General features: G+C 48.3%; 2 protein-coding genes across 5 annotated transcripts in view; one reads left to right on the plus strand and one right to left on the minus strand.

Annotated features, from left to right (window-relative positions):
* GGT1 (gamma-glutamyltransferase 1) overlaps positions 1-934 on the plus strand; it is a 29,544-nt gene extending 28,610 nt beyond the window's left edge. For all 4 annotated transcript variants that reach the window (XM_088175885.1, XM_014894716.2, XM_088175886.1 and 1 more), the window contains one exon: positions 99-934. In XM_088175885.1, coding sequence (XP_088032011.1) covers positions 99-242 — 144 coding nt within the window. In that variant the 3' untranslated portion in view covers positions 243-934. The remainder of the gene's footprint in view (positions 1-98) is intronic.
* Positions 935-3,238: 2,304 nt separating this feature from the next.
* GGT5 (gamma-glutamyltransferase 5) lies at positions 3,239-19,905 on the minus strand. The gene is made up of 12 exons (XM_014894720.2): positions 19,683-19,905; positions 13,230-13,360; positions 11,574-11,666; positions 10,376-10,565; positions 9,920-10,077; positions 9,347-9,496; positions 8,822-8,955; positions 8,232-8,434; positions 7,710-7,801; positions 6,978-7,087; positions 6,523-6,630; positions 3,239-6,320 (listed from the first exon to the last, which is right to left on the minus strand). The coding sequence occupies exons 1-12, from the start codon at positions 19,841-19,843 to the stop codon at positions 6,174-6,176; spliced, it is 1,677 nt and encodes a 558-aa protein (XP_014750206.2). The 5' UTR covers positions 19,844-19,905; the 3' UTR covers positions 3,239-6,173.
* Between the last annotated feature and the right edge of the window lie 128 nt (positions 19,906-20,033).

The following is a 20,033-nucleotide window of genomic DNA, read 5'->3' on the forward strand; positions in this document are numbered from 1 at the left end:
GCATTGCAGGGCATAGAGCTGCAGCAGAGGAGGCAGGGTGCAGGTCCCGGCCTGCAGCAGTGCAGTGTGTGCTGTGCTGACCCGGCTGTGCATTGCAGGGCGTGGAGCAGCAGCTGCAGCAGAGGAGACACGAGACGTCGCGGGTGAGCGGCGGCGCCGTGGTCCAGGCCATCCTGAGGACAGAGCGCGGGTGGGCTGCGGCCTCCGACTCACGGAAAGGCGGCTTCCCTGCGGGCTACTGACCTGGCTCAGCTCCTTCTTCCAGTGGTCTAGTGACACCAAGGTGTGTTTGGGGGGAAGATCCTTTAGATCTGCAACTCAGGGACTTCTCACAGGAAAGAGAACGCATTTACCTGTGATTCTGTTGATGGAACTGGGACAGTTCTCTACAGCCATGACCGAAGTGCCTCATGCCACAGCCGTCTGCCAAGACAGGCGCGTCCACCAGGACGTGCAGTACTTACTTGAAGAGTCTGTTCTGCCTTGAAGAGTTTGTTCCCTGCCTCCTCTCCATCCCATGAAGACACATTGGGTGCCCAGTTTCTGCAGAAGGTCCGGCTCACTCAAGCTGCAGGAAGCGTTTCCCCTGCATGGTGTCAGCCACCAGGAGTGTCCCTGTCACTGCTAGAGAAGATATTTGTTTCCTGTTGAGTAGGTGGGAGTTACAGGACTCTGAGACTGGGTTTTCTAAGTTACAAACTAATAGGTCTGTGCCATAGCAGGAAGCCCAGCCCTAGACTGGGGTAAGCCAAACTCACCACTCTGTTAACAAAAGATGTTTCTGCATTTGACCCAGTTGATTTTTGGAGATGAGTGGGGGGAAATGGGGAAATGGCTTCAAACTTTTTTATATTTCTGTTGAGAAGGTCTAAAGGGAAGATGCTACCTGTAAAACTCTGAGCACAACTAAAATAAATAAATACGGAGTCACACATTTTCCTTGCCTGCACAGTTGCTGCGAAAAGGGATGGTGAGAGTCTGTGTGAAAGAAGCTCTTCTGAGATTTTTGTCTTTTCTTCACTGCTTTGATGAAGTCATGAGTAAAATATAACAGTTATGTATCCAAAACAAGCGTGTTTTTCTCCACTTTGCTTTTTATCACATCTTACTGCAGGTGTGAAATACCAGAGTTTGGGGAAATGAAACTTCTAAAAAAGTGTACTCTTGTTTAAAGGTAAGTTACTTTTAAGCAGACTGTTCAGGACCTCTCAGAAATCCTTGTCTGATATGGAGCAGATGAGAGTGTTTGTACCTGCATGAGGGGGTTTGGTGTTCACCTACCAGCAGGGACCAATACCTCGCATCACATAAACTTAGTCCAAGATCAAAACCAAATGATTCAGGATGTTGTCATGCTCTAGTGGTGTTTTTGAAATCCTTGATACACAAGTGGCAGTAAGTTAACTCATCTATTTGGCTCGTTGAAACTTCCTGTCTCTTTGTAAGAGCCTTAAAATACAGTAGAGAAAATGAAAGGCTGAAGTTTTAGGCATCATGCAACCTCTTTCCTGGAAGTGTCTGGAACTGAGAAGAGCCCAGTGTCACAGAATTAAGTGATAGATGATGCTTAAGTCAGAGTCATGACTTTGACATACACATTTGCTTATATCATTTGACCCAAATGAATGGCTTTTACCAAATGTGCCCCGGGTGTGCTCTGGCTCCTTTTACTGAGTTCTTACTGGTGGTGCTGCATTAGGTGCAGCAAAGGCAGTGATTGTGAATGACCTCACCATGTTCCCTCTTGTTCCCTCAAAAGACCAGACTGGGACCAAGCCTGTGTCCTCTTACTGCTGCACTGAGACTTTCACGTTTCCACTTCTTGTAATTCCACTACTGGTGTCCTTCAATGTCAGGCTGCCTTTGGAATTGGGACTAGCTGAGTTCATTCTTGGCTAGGTGTGACCTGAGCAATAAAGAAAATTACTGCACAGTAAAATAAGGTTATTGGAGTCTTACAGTCACTACAGTTAGTCTAAAAGTGGAAGGGAACTGATTTCTGGGAAGTACCTGTTGAACAATCCTGATTTCTGATACAGATCTGAGTGGCTGCTGCTGGGTTGCCTCTAACAGTTCATGGTGCAGCAGTTGTTCTTAAGTTCCTGAATTTCTTCTTGCTAGTCAGAAAATTCCCCTATTATTTATAATCTGTGTTAAAAAGCTTCCCCTGTGGAAAGCTTAAAACACTCCTAATTACAACTCTTCTTATATAACTACATTTGAATTCTTGATGCTGCAGAAGTTGGTTTGTTTGGTTGTTTTTTAGTGATATCACTGCAGAAGAATGATTTGTTAAATTGGGCTACAGCTTGCACTTACATCCTACGTTTTTTTTAAAAAAGCTATGGATACTTCTGCAAGCTGTAATTATCTGCATCTCATTTGGACATAACTGTACATGGAGCAGGCACTTCTGCCACCTGCTTGGATACCACATCCCACTGCTCACCCTTCGCTGGGGCTGTCTGTCAGATGTCAGTCAGTGGCTCCTGCTGTAAAACCTCCAGCTGCAGCCTCCAGGCTGCTCAGCTTATGGGATGTTTCAGCTGCAGCAAAAAGTCTTCTGGGTAGGATGAGAGGGAATGGCTTTAAACTGAAAGAGGGTACATTTAGGTTACATATTAAGATGATATTCTTGACTGGGACAGCAGTGAGGCCGTGGCAGAGGTTACCCAGAGAAACCATGGCTGCCACATGCCTGGAAATGTTCAAGGACAGGTTGGTTGGCACTTGGAGCAACTGGATCTAGTGAGTGACATCTCTGCTCATGACAGGGGGGTCAGAACAAGGTGGTCTCTGAGGTCCCTCATCATTCCATGTCCCACCTTTGGAATGCAAGCACCTGGCCCTGCTCCTGGGTGCACACAGTGTGTTGGTGTGGGCTGCCTGCTCCAGTGCAGGGCATGGAGAACAGGACACATTCCATGACTGATTCCAGCTGATGTGAAAGGAAGCTGTACCATTAAAAGGCAATTCAGATCATTAGCTGGAGGGTTCACCTCTTGCCCCTATTCTTCAGTCTGACGTTACCACAATTTTCTTTTGGTAACCATCCAGCCTCTGCAAGGCAACAAAACTCAGCTGTGGGAGATAAGTGGCAGGAGCTGCATCATTTCTCAGCTTCTCCAGAACCATATGAGGCTCCAGAATGAACAGCTGGTACTGCTGGAAACACCTGCATGGAGTCCTCTGTGCTTGTGTGATGGGATAAGCAACAAGTTTAGAGGAGAAACTCCCAGACAGGTTTAAAAACACTTTATTAAAAGTATAACTTAAAGACTTCATTAGAAAATAGAGCAGCCTCTGTACAATGGTGCTTTATAAGTCCATGTAAGTTGATTTCAGTACAAAAATAATTCTCTCTTGTTGGGAGGAGCAAGAATGTGGAGAGACCAAACTGAGAGGCTCTTGACCCAAGCAGATTTCAGCAGCAGTGAGGAGGTGGCAAGGCAAGAGCAGAGGTGCCAAAGCAGGTACAATCTCAGCTTCCCCAGGTATCCTGCTAGGAAGGACTGCAGGACTGGAAGTCTCTGCTGCACTGAGAGATCTGCACTCCCATTCCCTTCTGTTTTGCAAATTAAATCTGTGATGGGTTTTTAAACTGCTTCACTGGCTCACTTGCAAAGTTAATAATAAAGCAGTTAAAGTGCAGTGAGTACTGGACTAAAGATAATATTCCCGTGTCCTTGTGGGGGGAAGTAGCTGTGGTTCTACTGCCCTGGAAAGGTGATAGGCTGGAGTACTGCAGGGTGCTTCACCCTAAGGTGTGTCAGAAGCAAAGGTAATGGAAGACTTAGTTACTTAGTGATTTGAGTTTTCTGTGGTAAAAGATGATGGAGAGGGACCAGGGCACTGCTGAAGGTGGCCCTGAAGCCTAATAGAGAAGCCAGGAGTGCTCTCCCTGTCTCCAGCCAGTGCCACTCTCAGTTGCTGATTGTAAACTCTCAGCTCAGTGGAGTTAGCTGGAAATAGCTACAGATCTTGCCAGAGCCAGCATCCAGTCTGGTCTGTGCTGCAGATGGTGTCTGGCTCCTGCACAGCTCTGTCTGGTGCTATTTCTGACACCAGAACGGATGCACCCAGGAACTGCTAGCTGGGGCAAAGGAGTTAATCACGGTACAAAACTTCAGCAAATTAGATTTGGTTTCTTTGGTAGTCACAGTCAAGCCCTTCCAAGTGAACATAAAAACTGCCCCTCCTCAGCTTTTAAGGCTGTTTCCTTTCCCATTCACCAGCACTGTGGTGCTGCCTCACAGGGTGCCAGGCCACTTCCACGGTGTGAGCGAGCAGCTCTGATGGAGAAACCAGCAGTTCTTCCTCAACTGGGGGATTTAAGATGAATTCCACTTGGACAAGGAGGGAGCAGGGCAGCGCATGGAGCTGGCTCCATCCGTGAGTAACTTGATTTCCAGCTGCATGATTTAGTGCTTGTGGTTACAATCTGGTAACTCAGCAGGGGCCGTGCTGCAGTCCTTGGTGTACAACTTCTGAAGGAAAACACGTCTGGCTCTGCTCAGCTTCACTTGGACCATCACTAAAATGCAAGCGAAGGCTGAGATTTCAGTGAATTGATGACTTTATTGGACAGGCGTTGTGAGTAAAAACATTGGCTTCAAATCTAGCTGGCCTTGTTTTAATTTGTGTTTTTTTAACAGTGTGTGCTTGTTATGATGTTTACAGAGGAATTCTATTTGTTGGAGAACTAGGAGTCCCGTGGGCTCTGTGTGTGAGGGGGAGGGCTCTGCTAGTGCTTGGCTCTGGTTTCTTTCTCTTTCAGACACACACGCAACACTGTGCCCATAGGGCAATCAGGCTCAGGAGCTTCGGGAAAATGGAATTTTGGAGGATTCTGGGAATCTGACCCTGCATATTTGAAGAGCTTTGGGGGTTTTGTGGGTTTCAGGTTTTACTTTCTTAAATGTTTCATTCTCTAGGCTTTTTTGAGCAGGGCAAAGTTATGGATTAACTGCAAAAGACCTTTTGTATCCAGGTGCAAAATCCAGGAACTTTTGGGTTCAGGTCTCTTCTCCTAAAGTTTTCCCTTTCTGTGATAGTTCTTAGAGTCCTACAATGCCCTGCTTGTGGTCTGAAGAGAACACTAGAGCCTGGCTGTGGTAAACAGGGATTTGGAGCATGTAGGATATGGGGGAATTCTGCTAATGCCTAATAGTGCTGCATCACTTCTCAGCAGTCCTGGTGTTTGCCTGGCCAGGCTGAGCTCAGGGCTACAAATGATATCTCCTCATCACGTATAATTTGCAATTTGAAGAAAGTTCAAAAGTTTCCAAAACCAACATTTCTGCTGCCTTCCTGAGCTGCCTTCCCAAAGACTGATGTACTGGTGTCGAGGAGGGAGAGCTGGCACAGCCTGGGACCCATCTCACCACAGGGGGAGGAGAGGAACCTCCAGGGAGCTGAGCTGAAGCCTGTTCGTCCCAGGAGCAGGGAAATCACTTGTCCCCATGGGAGGCTATTCTCAGAGTCACTCATGCAGGGCTGGAAGAAGTGTTGGTGCAGTTACCCTGAGCCTGTGGGGTCCTTTGCACCCCTGAGGCAGAGAGCAGCAGGCAGGGCAGCTCTTGTGCCAGGGTGTGAGTTCATCTGCCACCCTGGGGAAAACCTGGGCTTCCTTGGATGAGAAAACAGAGGGAGAGCGTGGAATTGTGATCTCTTCTCTTCCCAAATCCACGCTCTAAGCCTGAATACCTCAGATTTTAAAATCCTGAGCCTACAGACGCTTCTTGTTCATAGCTAAAATAGTTATGTATTTCACATTGCTGAGCCCCAGCAATAAGCTTATTGTGGAGCAGCCTGAAAGAAACTGAGACTCCATCAGGAACAGAGGACACATCTGGGCCATTTCACAGTGTTCTCAGTGGGGTTTGGACCAAATTTCCTTTCACACTTTGTATTCTCTCATTCTGAGTAACTGGTGTGCACAATATGTTCTCTGTGTATCACGTAAGTAATGGAAGGTGTAGCTCTACACAAGGCTGGCTGACCTCTCCTTGTGTTGCCTGAGGGTGACCTGCAGCCTACTGGAATTAGATGTAACCACAGTCTGTGCCCATGCTCCAGGAGACATCTTGATGGGAACAGGAAATTATGGGCACGTCCAAGTAAAGCATGTTCTGAATCTCCTGTGGCTTTGTGAATTGTGGTGGCATTTCATGCTAATATCCAGCTGATTTCCCCAGCTTCCTTTTATCAGAGTAAGCAGAGATGCATTTTCCTTCCTTGGAAATTCCCTGTACAACATTCATTGCAAATTTATCTTTATTTTCTTTATGTCCTCTTCCCAGCAGGCCAGTCTTAATCTCCTGTGTGGGGAGAGAAGAGGAAATGAAGTGAATGGGGCAGGGGCCTGAGATCTTAACATTGCCAGGTGTGAAACTGTAGGATGTGTGTGTGGAGTCCGGTTGAGAAAGTGAGGTTTAAACAAGAAGGAGGTGAGCCAGAGGCAAAATAAAGATTACCCAGGAGAGTTACAGAAGCAATCTGCTGCCCACCAAGGCCACTCACCTTGCTGAAAGACTCCTCAAACAGGACTCTGTCACCCTGGGTGTGCATGACAGGAGCTGAAATGGCCTGTTCCAAGTTGTAGCCAAACCACAGCTTGTTTATAATCCCCTGCAATAAAACAAATCCCACACTGCCCAACTGGACATCAAACCTGGACTGTGCAACCCAGGCTGCACTGAGCCAGGCCCACAGTCCTACTAGCCTGGTGTCCTGCTTTCATGGTGACCAATACCAGATGCTTGGGGAAAGTAAAAGAATAGGATGAGCACATCATACTTCCCAGAATGCTTTACCTGGCCTACAGCCTGCAGCCTTTAGTGACTTCTAAATTGCAAATTAAAAAAAAAAAGAAACACTAAGGAGTCAAGATCTGAGGAGAGCTGAATAGGGACTGACCATGGCTAGAAATTTGGGAAGGCTGAAAGAACTGGCAGCTTGCTGTGGGTTTCACTTACCATGGTGGTAGCACTGATAATCCAGCCCCCACCTGCTCCTCCAATCACCAGCATGTCTCCTGACTTGGAGATGAGGATGGAAGGGACCATTGCTGAGGGAGGCTTCTCTCCTAGAGCAGAAGCAGAGATATTATTCTTTCCATGTGGCTCTAAACAGGGTAGGAGGGACACAGGTTCATCTACCTTGCCTTTCTTTTGTCTCCCACAGAAAAACAAGCTGCTGCTCCTTCCTCAAGGTGCTCAAGACTTCCAGAAAAATTTCCTTGTACTGAAAGCCTGTCTCCCAAAAAACTGGGACCTTTATGGCACAAGCTAAACAAGCTTCTCTTGATGCAGGATAGGGCATCCTACAAGTATTCAGGACTTGCTGCAGCTCACCCAACCAGATGAGGAACCCTTTGCAGAAATCCTGCCACAGCAGCACTGGTGTCCCCTCCCAGCAGGCTGAGGGGGATGCAGCAGGGACAGCTTGTGGCACAGAGCCATGTCTGCACCAACACTGCTGTGTCACAGAGCTCAGTGCAAGCAGCAGCTCTGTACTCAGAATCATAGATGAGCCTATAATAGCAGCAGGCTTGTCTTAGCAGCAGTTTCTTCACTTCTTCCCTCTCCTTGTGATCAGTGACCAGCTTCAGCATTTTATTAAAACTCCCATGTTTCCATACAAGGAGATATGTGAGTAGACACAGACACACAGGCCCTGTGCTTTATTCTGAGGATGAGGATGCTCACCTGGTTTAATGCTTCTGTTTGTTATGCAGAAGTCAGCAAGTTCATTATTTAAAAAGATCCCAGTTTGGTTAGAATACACAAAGGAGCCAAACCTGCAGGCAGGAAAGATGAAGCCTTTTAGTGCCCAGGGTTCTCCTACTGTGGATGACATTAACTGCACATGACACCCTGTGAGTAACTTCTATCTCCTCCCAGCCTGCAAGTGTCCCAGTGAGGGTGTCCAAAAGGAATTTGTGCTGCTGCTGATGACAGAGATATGTTCCCTGTTACTGGTACCTGTGGGGATTTGCTCAACCCACAGATATTCAGCAAGAGTCTCAGCAAGTTCTTGCATCCTCCTGAATTATGATGGCCCTTGGAGTCGATGCTCACAGATCTTTGTTGTCACATGAAAAAGGCATTCGCAGCTCAGAGGCTGCCTAAACCAGTGAAACCCAAGGGTTCTGCATCTCTGACAAGCAGCTCTTGCAGCTCCCCTGTGAGCCTGGCACGTGGCTGTGTGACCAAGCCCAGGCTACTCACGGGAAGTTGATGGTGCTGGTGGCAGACACGGCGCTGCCGTCTGCAGCCAGCACGGAGATGTGGCTTGTGCCCGTACTCCTGTATTTGTCATTGTGCAGGGGCTCCAGCAGGCTGTAGTGGCCCAGGGGGTGGTCACCACGAGTATCTATCTTCTGCCTCACAAACTCAGCAAACTGGTCAGACAACAGGGTCCCCACAGGCACCTGCAAGCACAGCAGGGACACCGAGCTGGTCACCAAAGCACAGGCAGGTCTTTGGGCAGGGGGAGGCTTCAGGAACTGAGCCCCAGTGGTCAGAGCTTGGGGCCCTGGAGTGGCAGCATTCAGCCCCAGGCCACTTCCATGTCAGAAAATGGACCAAGCTCAGCACTGAGGCACAGCAGCCTGTGCACATCCTTTGCCAGGCGAGTGCCAGCCTACAGCTGAAGCTGCAGAGCAAACAGCCTGATCCTGCCTCTGCCTTGGCCAACTCAGCTGCATTGCTCTTCAGTAGCAGCTCTAAGGATTTTCTTTCCTTTCAGGCTGCAAAGAAGGAGAGTGTCAGAGCATTGCCTGGTCTGTAGCACTGTACCAACACACCATGGAGCTCACCTGAGCTTCAGAGAAGGCTGGGTCACTCATGTGGGGTCTTAGCATGTTGCCAAACTTCAGGGCCTCTGCAATGTAGTGATAGGTTTCTACCTTCTTCTCAGGTGTTGCCAGTGATGCTTTATGGAATTGATACTCTATGGAGCAGGATGAAATAATTTTGTTAACAGACCCGAGGCAGTGTTTTTTCAAGACGAGAAAAAAAAAAAGGTTGAAAGGAGCCTCCTCTTCCCACCCCAGTTCTTACTAGGTTTCCCCTACGCTTTAGCAGGATGTGGATGCAGAAACAACCAAGTACTTGTTTCCACTGTGACTTCAATTTCTTTTGAAGCATTGTGAAAGTCATGCATCCTTTGGCCTTTGCAGCAGCTACAGTGATGCTGACCCACTGTACAAGTGACCTGGTTCATCCTGCTGCATAGCATGGTCACACTCCTCCAAAACTCAATTTCTGCCCATTGCATTTTATCACTCTGGAGCAACGCTCTCTGAAAGCCTCTTGCTGACTCTTTCCCATTAGGAATTTACCTTCCAATACCTTGAGGATGAACATGAGCACTGCACCTCCCATGGGTGGTCCTGGAGCAAATACCTTGGTGTGGTTGTTCAGGGTGATGTTCAGAGCTGAGGACACCTCTGCTTTGTATGCCCCAAGGTCCTTCAGTGAGAGACTGGACCCTTCAACAGAGACCCGGGAGCTGCCATTAGCACAGAAACTTGTACTGGTGCTGTGGGCTGCTACATCAGAGCCTTGGTAAAGTTTGTGAAGAGCCATCCCCATACAGCCCAAATTCCTTCCAGCCAGCACAGCACTGCCATCACACATCCTCATGTGCTGCCAAGCCCCAGCATGCCACAAAGCCTGAAGGAGACAGAGGGGCCAGTGCATGAGCACTGTGGGCAAACAGCAGTGGGTGGTCTCAGCCCTGCTTCTGGGCCTGAGTTACAGGAACTGGGGAAAGGTGGCCTCTTGCCACGTCACGTGCCACCCTAAGTGACCAGCAAATGCCACGTGTTGGCTTTGCCCTGGTACAGGCTCACTGTGAGCCCATGGCGGGGGGCAAGGCCTGTGTATCAGGACTACCTGTAGCTGTTACCTACCAGCCTTGCTGGCATCTGCCACCAGGGCCCTTGCTATGTCTCCCTCATAAAACTCTGCAGCTCCGTGTTCTGCTACACTTTGCAGTGTTTGCAGCAGCGCTTGCCACCGGAAGGTCTCACCACGCTTCAGCAGCCTCTGACCATCACAGAGCAGTGGGCTGGGAAAGAAGAACATTCATCAGTTTTACCATGAGCTTGTTCTTGCCCAGGGCCAATGACCTCTTTTCCCTACCAAGAGCTGATCTGGATTATGTATGTTGTGTGCTTTCCAGGGCAGTGCTACACTGCAGCCTGTTTTAAAAACCCACTTCTGTGATTCTCTCCCACTCCATAGCAAATATTCCCTGAGCACCAAACCACAGCAGCAGCTTGTGCTCCACGTCAGCATGTCAGAGAAAGGGTCTGAAGCTGAGGGAACAGTGGCCCTCACACTGCAGTTTCATTCATGAGTCTTACCATAGCCTTTTCCCCAGAGCAGAGAAGGCTGGGTGATGGAGAATTTTGTCCAGAACTGGGGAAATGACAAGTGGCTCTGAAAGAAGCTTGATGGTTGGTTCAAACAGGGCTTTCCATGGTAAGCGGCCGTGTCGTTTATGGGCTTCCTCATAGCCACGGAGCTCGCCAGGCACACCAATCCACTGGGGACCTGAGAGCAGGACAGCACTGTCACACCCAGCAACTCACTGCCTTGGGCCTTCCACCTCTCTGAAAGCTCTCTGATGGAAATCTGAGTCGGTAGAGGCAACCAAGGCTTCTAAAAGCAGGCTTGGTTTGTTGATTACCTTTTCCTGTTCTTGTGTTTCCCTGTTACTGAACAGCAGGGGTATAGAGAGGTTGGAGCCAGGCCTGAGGTGTGCTGAAAGTGTAACAGGCAACAAGCACATGCTGCAGCAAGGGAGGTGGCAGCTGGACACTGGAGAAATGGCACCCATGGGGCCTGCTCAAACACCAGAACAAGGGAAGCAGTGAAATTCTCCATCCCTGGAGAAACTCAAAAATGTGACAGGACAAGACCCTGAGCAGCCTGAGCAACACCTGACATCACCCTGCTTTGAGCAGATCTCCAGCTGTTCCTTCCAAACAGAGTTGCTCCTAATTCCTTTCCAGGCACTTCCAAGGATAAGAATCTAGGACACACTCCAAAAGATAACCTTCTAGAGAAGGAGAATGAATAGAATAAGAAATGTGGAAAGATCCAAAATGTGCTGCTAAAGCAAGAAGAGTGCCTGAGCCCAGCAACTCAACCCCTGATGTGCCAGCATATTTCCCCAGTCTATGGACACAGGCAAGCACATGAGATTGATTTCTTTTTTTTCCCCAGAAAGCGATTGATCTTATTTTTCCCTGTAAAAACATCTGGGGAATGAGAGCTTTGGGAAATCCAGTCTTGAACTGCAGACTTCCCATGAGAGAAGTTACATTGTGATTTCTCCTCATGCTGGATCCCCATTGTCTCACTGGTCAGGTTGCTGGTGTTATTACCAAACAGGAATTTTTATGGACCTAGTACTTTTGGTTACTTTTGCAAAAGGCAAGGTAGAGTGTGTTAAAGTAAATAGAACTCCAGACCAAGTCAGTGAGGTGCTCAGTTCCCCACCCTGAGCTCTGTGCACACCAGGAGGGCATGCAGCTGTGGCCCAGGCTGTGTCCTTACCAACAGGAAAACCAGGAGGACCACAGCCAGACAGTAAGTTGTGAGGAAACACTCGTGGGACTGTCTCTCGGGCGTTGATCACCTCGACTGCTCCTAGAAAGAAGGAGAGGGAAATGCATGATGTTGTTTGCCTGAGGCAGGTGAACATCACCCTTCAGTCAGCTGCAGCATTGCATGTGCTGCTGGCCCAGAGCTGAGCTGCTCTGGAATCTTTTGCCAGCTGTGCCAGATGTACCTGCAGGGTCAGGTGTCAGCACAACTTGTCCTTGACTCTTGTGCATTTATTTAGAGCAAACCATGCACTGCCCACCTAAAGGTACTGAAAGCCCAGGGAGATGGCCAGGCCTTGTCTCCCCCCAGGGTTATAGGCTGGGACATGGGCTGGGACATGGGCTGGGACATGGGCTGGGACATGCTGCCTCACACCTGCATGTTCCTGCACTTCTTCTACAGATGGGACATGTCAGAAACACAATGTGAGCCTCATACTCCCGGGAGGGCCATTTTCCAAATGATGATGAGGCAAGTCCATCATATTTAAAGCCCTTTGTGTATCAGGGAGCTCTCAAGGACAAAAGCAAACCCAAACCCCCACTTGCATACACTCGTGTTTCAGGTCCAGCCTATCATTTTGCCTCCTTCTCTGCCTTGTATTTATCTGTCCCTATCACAGTCCACAGAGCCAGCTGTGCTGCAGGAGCCCACAGTGCTCCCCGGTGTGCCAAGTGCCTGAGCTGTGCATGGCCATGGGCAGCTCTGTACAGCAGCAAACTCAGGTAGCAGAGGAGGATTGTTGTCAGGAAACAAAGTTCCACGCTCTGCCAAAATGAAAAAGAAGAAAAATATAGGTGTTCTGCCAAATTAAGCTCTTGCATAAGATATACCCAAACATTTCCAGATTTGTGGCTCTGAGAAACTACTTGGCAGGGGTTTTAAAACTATGATACTGTTACAGTGTTCATTGTTGATATTACTATTAGATATATAAGCTCTGGGGGTTTTTGGAAGCCAAGACTTAAAAACTCCCACATTAAAAACATAAAAGCAAGAAAACAACACTGGAGTTTAAGCCAAACACAGAAAGACTCCCCAGCAGACACTGAAGACTGCTAGGTTTAGATTTCTGAAGTGGAGATGCATCTCCTGGGACAGGAAGTCCCAACAATGCCTGGGGAGTCACATCAGCACTGGTGACAGTGAGACAGAGCCCCAGAGTCAGCAGGCACTGCCAGGGCTTCTGGGGCAGCACAAGCCCCTCAAGTGCCATCCCAAGGACTCAGCTGAGGCACTGCCAGCCCAACACTGCCAGCACACACTGCACTCCCCTCCTGCCTGCCTCACTCAGCCACTCACACCTGGCTGCAGCTGTGTGACTTTGAAATGTACTTTGGGATTGCTTTGGAGGAGGAAGGAGAGGCAAACTCACTTCCTTTTATATCAAAGCTCTTTTGTCCACACAAACATTCTTGCTGTGAAATGACAATCACAGCTCCCTGTGGTGGATGCTTTGGATTACGAGCACGAGTGTGGTTTGTGATGTAGCTTTTATATTAGAAATATTACTCTGAGAGAACAGGAAAGATTCTGATTTCTCCACAGCAGTTGTGTGTCTGCAGAGGGACGAGGCACCATGGAGATGCCAGGGCAGGCCCATACCTGTGCTGGCATTATAGATGGTAAATATGACCCCACCACCCAGGCCTGAACTCTGAGGGTTCATCACTGAGGTGCAGATCAAGCCAGCAATGGCAGCATCCACAGCTGAGCCTCCACTTTTCAGGATGTTCCTGTGGTGGGAAGGGAAGAAAAAAAACACTGTTAAAATCCAGGAATGTCAGAATGGAGGAACCACATGAAAATGCCTCCTTGAGGCCCCTGCAACCTGAGGAGAGCAGCTGGAGAAATGTAGTGGCAGCAGTGTGGGGTGTGAGGGCACAGAGGGGAACCCTACTCTGCTGGAGAGAGAAGGAACAATTACAGGGAAAGAAAGGAGAGTACCCAGGAGGAAAGAACAGCCAGGGCCAGACCTGTGTGAGGCTGGACTTCCTCTGGGCAAAGAGTGATGGGACAGAGAGAACTGCAGCTGCTCACAAATGCTGTGGACTAAAAGGGACAGCAAGGAGTCCTGAGACGTGGAGAAGGATGCTCTGGGCACAGAAGAGGGCTTTCCACACACTAGGAACCAAACAACTGATCTCCAGCTTCCCAAATGCCATTCTTAACAAAGGCATATGCTGGTCAACTGGACAGGAGCACCAAAGTGGGAACACTGGGTCCATGTGAAGCAAACTCACAAGACAAGGTGTCAATCAGCTTCATTATTCCTACAGTGTGACTTCCTGGGCTTATTAGTATAAAAATGCCCCACCCTGCTCCCTGTATTCCCAAAGACAAAACCAACAATGAAACAAAACAACAAACAGGAAACAAACCCCTCAACTGCTTCTACCAAGGCACAGCTACATGTAAGAGCACACAGGCATTAAGGCAGCCTCTTGCTGCTGACAGCAAAGAGGTTCTGTTAGAGAAACATTCGTTTCTCAATAAATGCTTCCCTCAAGAGCATCTGAATAACATCTTTTCCTTGCAATAGAGATGGGATGGCATTTCCTGCCAGTAGCCAGCTGTGGTGTTTGCCAGGAAGGTTCCTAATTGTTTTACTGGGTTATTGCTCAGATAAGGCAGAGCCAGAGGGAGAACTGGAATAGTTCATTAATTGCAGTGCAACTGCTCCCAGAGTTTGCATGGGAACACAGAGCACACACAGACGCTGGTGTTTATTTTACATCCACTGATATGGCTGGGACCTGCTGGGTCGGGGAACAGGATGCTGCCAGCAGGCACGCTGATTGTGGCTTTCCTTTGTTTCCCTAAGAGCCTCCAAAACACTGCCTGTAAGGAAATAACATGTGGACAAGTGGGAAGAAAAGAAATAGTAGGGAACATCAGGCCTTCTGTTCTGTTCTGTTCTTCATGGCTTTTGGCCTCCTAGGAGCTCCCTGGCTAGCTCTGAACATGGAGACTGAGGTTTAGGCTCGCCCATCCAGCCCCTTGCAGCAGGGGAGGGACTCATCACACCAATGTCCCTGGGCGGTGTTTTTCTGAAATGGAAGCTGTTAATTGCTGACCACAAAAAGAAAGAACATCAGGACTTCCTAAAAAACTGAGTCACCTCTGCAGAAGAACCAGAAAGCATGTTAGAAAGTTGGAAAAAAGGGAAGAAGGACTGCTACACTGACCCGGGACAGTGCTCCCCACAGCCCCTGGATTATTGGCTGTAAGGCAACACATGACAAACCTGGTGACAGGGAAAGGCATGGTTCTGGCAGTGAAAAACAGCTTTAAAGAGAAGCTTGGAGATGGTATAGTGCCCATTTCAATGCAATGCATAAAGACCTTAACAGGGAACATCAAGCACATTTCCCAAAGCCTGAAAAGCACCAGATTCTCACCCAAATTCACAGCACATTCACATTGGCCTTGACACCTGTCCCTCCAGCCTCTCCAGAGACTGAAACTCCACAGAAAATACACCGAGCTGGCTCTTGATGTGTCTCATGTGGCTTCTGTGCATCAGACTTCCAATCAGAGACCTGCCACCTCCCTGGAAGTGATGCCTGGGGAATTTGGGGCCATTACATTACATTCAAAACCGCATCTGAATTTATGTCCCATTACCTGGCTCCCTTTAGGTGGATCTCTGCTGCAATGAGCTTAATTATAATGCAAAATCCTTAATCTAAGTGTGGCACCTCACCAGGTGTCTCTAGAGATAATGGTGCTGCAGCTGACAAGATCTGATAGCAATGTTTTGTCCCATTTCCTTCCTTCTAGTTTCAGCTTAGGGCTTAGTCATTAATGGAGTTTCCTCACAATAAGGAGCAGAAGAGGACGTTAACAGCCAAGTCCCAATCCAGCAGCAGCAAACAGAGACTCACTCACCCTCCCTGGAAGGGGGAATGATGGTATTTTGCTCACAGCAAAGATGGGCTGTGCTGGACTGCAGACCAAGCACACTGTTCTGCCCTAGGCTAGAAGGAGCCCTGAAGCCCCTTTAAACACACTGGAAATGCCAACCTATTAAATTGGATTGACTTTTTTTTCTGCTGAAGAAGGCTGGGGACTGGGAGACCACCCAACATACAGCAGCTGCCTCGTTAGGATTTATGCTGGGCAAAAGCAACAACTGCTTTTGTTTAAAAAGAGCCAGTTACCAAATTTAAAACGTACAAGAAGGAAACCAAATCCTTTGGGATGTAAACATACTTCAGAAATCTGCTGGGCCATCACTGAAAAGAATTTTTGCATCAGATTCTCTGGCTAGAACTGAGCTTCCCAGGGCTGCAGACATTTTCGGACTGTTAAAGTCTCACCATTCTCACCCTCCCCACCACCCTGTTCCCCTGGGGGGTGTTGATTTCATAGAAGGCCAATTCCCAGGGTTTGTGCTGGGTTACACTGGAGAGACGGGATCCCATCAGAAATGGGATGGCTGCTGGGCCAGGCCAGGTCAGCTCGCCTTGCTACAGTGAATCCCATCACTGGGAATTAATATTTTTCCTAAATCTGTCCCTGACTTTATGCTAGTTCTTGCCTCTACCGTTTGAGGAACAAAGGAATGCAAAGCAGTGGACGACAGAGCTCAAAGAGCACACTGGTAGGGAATATAGAATTTTTTGCATGCTTAATGCAAAGAGCCTCTCCCAGGAGGGAACAAGTGGCTCGGAGTTGGAGGTGAAGTTTGAGTACCTCTTGGTGTCACAGGACAATCATGTCCTGTCTCTTCAGGACATGAGGACAAATTAGTGGGGGGTACTGTGCCACCAAATCCACATCTTTGGGTGAAAACTGCTCTGGTTCTCCTTTTAGCCTCCCACCCATCTTCATCAGTGTTTCACTTCCTTCAGGGATAGGTTTTCTCCCAAGGCAGGGTGTTAGTCTGGACCAGCCAGCTGTACAAGGTTGCTTTCAGCCCCCAATTTCCAGCAGAAAAAATACAGCAAGAGACCCAGCCTTGTTCAGCACTGAGAATTGAGCACTGGTGGCTAAGGGCAAGTTTAGCTCAGGACCTGCCAACATGGATGGTGACAGGCTGAAGGCTCGCTGAGATTGCTCACTTTCTGCAGGGACCCAAAGAGTTGAATAACGATTTCAGAACTCCAGAGTACGTGAGCACAGTCTCCAGAGCTGGAAAACACATAGGCCCTAAGTGTTTTCCCTAACCACTATCCCATTCACTGAAATACAAGTTTCCTCCTTGGGCGAGTTTAGTTCAGTTATTCTCAATAAATTCAATTGACAATTCTATTAGGAACACACAAAGATTCCCAAATGAAAGAATCTTAAACCAACAGAGTATCATGTAGTGCCTCAGGAATTTCATTCCTGAAAACTCACAGAGGATGTGGTTTGAGTTTATCTTTAAAATAAACAAGTTTTTTTAATTAAAGAATAAAATCTGTAAATCAGAGATTAGGTGCTGCTTTTAGATTCCAAGGCTTTAAGCACCAGAGCAGTTCTCTGAGCATCCCCCACAAGGACTCCTGTGAGCTTGGGAGGGATTTGCAGGATGAAAGGAGTGGCTGTGAGGAACAGCCTGAGGTCACAGCAGGAGAGAGGGTCTGCAAGGCCGGTGAGGAAGAGCAGGGGCAAACCAGCCCTGTAGTGCACCTTTAGGGACTGGCATCTTGGGCTGCTGGGCTTGGCCCTGCTCTCACCTTGCTGCTGAAGGAAAGTGGCACACGGACTGCCAGTACAGACATGGGGACAGCAGGGCCTAAGCCAGAGACTACTCTCTGAAACTGGACTTTGTTGCTACTGCTGCGACAAAATTCCTATGGATTTTAAAATCTTACTCAGCAAAGATGAGGCAGGAAGCAGCTGTAAGTTTATCATCTCATGGTGCTCCACCAGGGACCCTGAGTCAGCCTTGAGGAAGCCCTCACCCTGCAGAGTCACACAGGAGGTCACAGAGCAGAGCAGATGGCTCTGAAAGGCTGAGCCCCTCTCTGTGGCATCCTCACAGTGTCACTGCCATGTCAGACTTCCTCACCAGTGAAAGAACATAATTTTCTCACCTCACAGTTTGGTCTGAGAATTAATCTAGCAGTGACCATCGTGTGCTAAGAGCTGAGAGCTTAAAAAGTGGCATACAGGTATAACAGCACAGAAATGTCTGGGAGAAAATTAACAAGATCACATGCAGTGCAGAGCACTCAACAAGCTTCCTAGAGGGAAAAATGAAGCCACCACTGTAGGTTAGTGGGATGGAGAAAGAACTATTACAACAACAAGGAAAAGGGCAAATATTATACAAACTTCTGATCCCAAGCTCTCTTGCAGAGGAACATTTTTATAAACAATTTTACTTTTATTACAATCTTTTACAAGAACATGCACAGAAGGAGCTGGGAGAACAACACATTGTCTCATTCCAGGTCTAAGGACAGCATGAAATGAGCACCAAGATTTCCAAGAATGGCTGAAGGCAAAGGATACTGGGAAAAAAACCCATCAGCAATCATGCAGCAGCAGGGGAGTAAAGCTGACCACAAGGCAGAGGGTGAGCAGTGTAGAGCCCAGGCAAAGGAGGAGAACAACCATGGCTGGGGAGGTCCCAGAGGCTTGGCAGGGCTGGAGGAGAGAGAAGGACCTGATGTCCAGATGCCCCGGGATGGGCAAAAGGCAGAAAAAAATGTGATGGGAAGGTGGAGCAAAGGCAGGGTTTTGTGGAGATCATTGGCAGACTATTTGTAGGAAATCTGAGTTGGTCCATCGGACTGGAGGGACAGCACAGACCTGCCAGCAAGTGTGCTGGAGGTGCAGCTGCAGCAATGGTGGGGGCTGAGCAAACCTGTGGAGCTTCTTGCTGAGAGAAGGGAAGGAAAGCAGTAGTAGCAGTAGCCAGTTAGACAGCCCGCAGTAGCAGTAGCCAGAAGCAGTAGACAATTAGATAAAGCTGCTCAGCTGTCCACTAACCACAGATTTCTGTGGCTCTCACTTCAACATCTTCCAGCCAATTATACACTACACCAAGTTAAAATTTACAATAGCTGCAAAAACAAATGCAGTGGTTTTCCCCAGCAGATTTTTTGGGCAATCCAATTATGTATTTTCCTTTTTTCCATTAATAGCTATTTTAAAAATACTTCTGCTTTCTAAAGAACTAACATGTGGCTTCACATAAAAAACCCTATCTTGCTCCTCGACATATGTGCAGCCACAGTATATTTTCTCCAGCTACTCACAAAAGCTGTGCCAGTCATTGCCAGAATCAGGGGTGAGTGTGTAAAGTGTGATATTATGGCACCATGTCTCATTTCACTCCCCCAGCCACAAGGCAGAGCACACAGCTCCAGCGTCCATCACTGGAGCATCCAGCACATCATGTAAACTTCCATCCTTCTGTTTTCATGGATACAGGCATTTAATAATTGAAGGAACAGTAAAATAATAACGTGGGAATCAAAATGTTTGAGAAACAAGTTTTACACAAACTGAAGTTGTACAACCTGAGAACCTAGAGAATTTTTAACCTACATCTTTCTTTCCAAGTGATGTAAATATGTCCTTTGTACTTCTACTCTCTTGACTGAATTTCAATTAAATCTGCTCTTTGTTTTTTCCTTCGTAGCAGACACACTTGCTGCAGGATTCAGACCAGAAACACATCCCCAAAAGGCAGGGATGCCAGTCCCCCTTTCCCTGCCTTCCCTTCCTTGTCTCTGTTGAAGCCTAGCTGCAGCTCTCTGAAAACTCCTCTAACTTCTTGATTTATCCTAAGCCACTTATCTGACAGATCTACCACACTATAAAAAGTAAATTTCTTCCTTCCTCACTTAAAACCAACATTGTACTTGTATACTACAAATATTTATACCTTCCAAAAGGCCAAGAGTTTGCACGGCTGCAAGTGTTTGGGACACTGTAACGTAAGTAAGCATCAGCCCCGGAGCTCCGGCTGGAGTTTGAGCATCTCTGCGCAGCCCCGGAGCCGGGACGGGGCAGGAGCGCGGCTCAGCCCGTGGTTAGCGCTTGTCGCGGTGTCAGCCCGAGTCACGACACACCCACAGCAAGGGAACCGAGGAGCTCGGGGCTCCGTGCACCTACCGGCCGACCAGGGAGCAGCTCTCGGTGTCAGCAGCCACGGCACCGTGCAGGTACTGCTGGGGAGCGCACCTGGGCTGAGTCAGGATGACCACAAGTGTCACTGCCACTGCCAGCACCCCCAGGGTCAGCAGCAGCAGGCAGCAGAGCTTCCCCGTGGACATGGCTGTTCCTGCGGCTCCGGGGCAGCTGCAAGGCTCTCCCTCCTTTCGAGGACTGCCTGCCTTGCTGGGGGAAGTGGATTTATCCCGGCAGTTTTGTGGGGGAGGTCCCGCTGCAGTGGGCTCTGCCCCCAGCGATTACATTCTTTCTAAAGTTAAAGGCTGCTAAAAAGTCAACGCTGTGCTCTTTCTT

Source organism: Sturnus vulgaris, chromosome 19 (assembly GCF_052056855.1).
Source record: "Sturnus vulgaris isolate bStuVul1 chromosome 19, bStuVul1.hap1, whole genome shotgun sequence".
NCBI lineage: Eukaryota > Metazoa > Chordata > Aves > Passeriformes > Sturnidae > Sturnus > Sturnus vulgaris.

Bases quoted from the DNA above. Each gene is read 5' to 3' on its own strand.
- GGT5 (XM_014894720.2), bottom strand. From the start codon at position 19,843: ATGTCCACGGGGAAGCTCTGCTGCCTGCTGCTGCTGACCCTGGGGGTG. The intron at 8,956-9,346 runs GTAAATTCCTAA...CCTGCTCCATAG, and splicing joins CATCCTCAAGGTATTGGAAG to AGTATCAATTCCATAAAGCA. The intron at 6,321-6,522 runs GTGAGTGGCCTT...CTCCCCACACAG, and splicing joins TTGAGGAGTCTTTCAGCAAG to GAGATTAAGACTGGCCTGCT.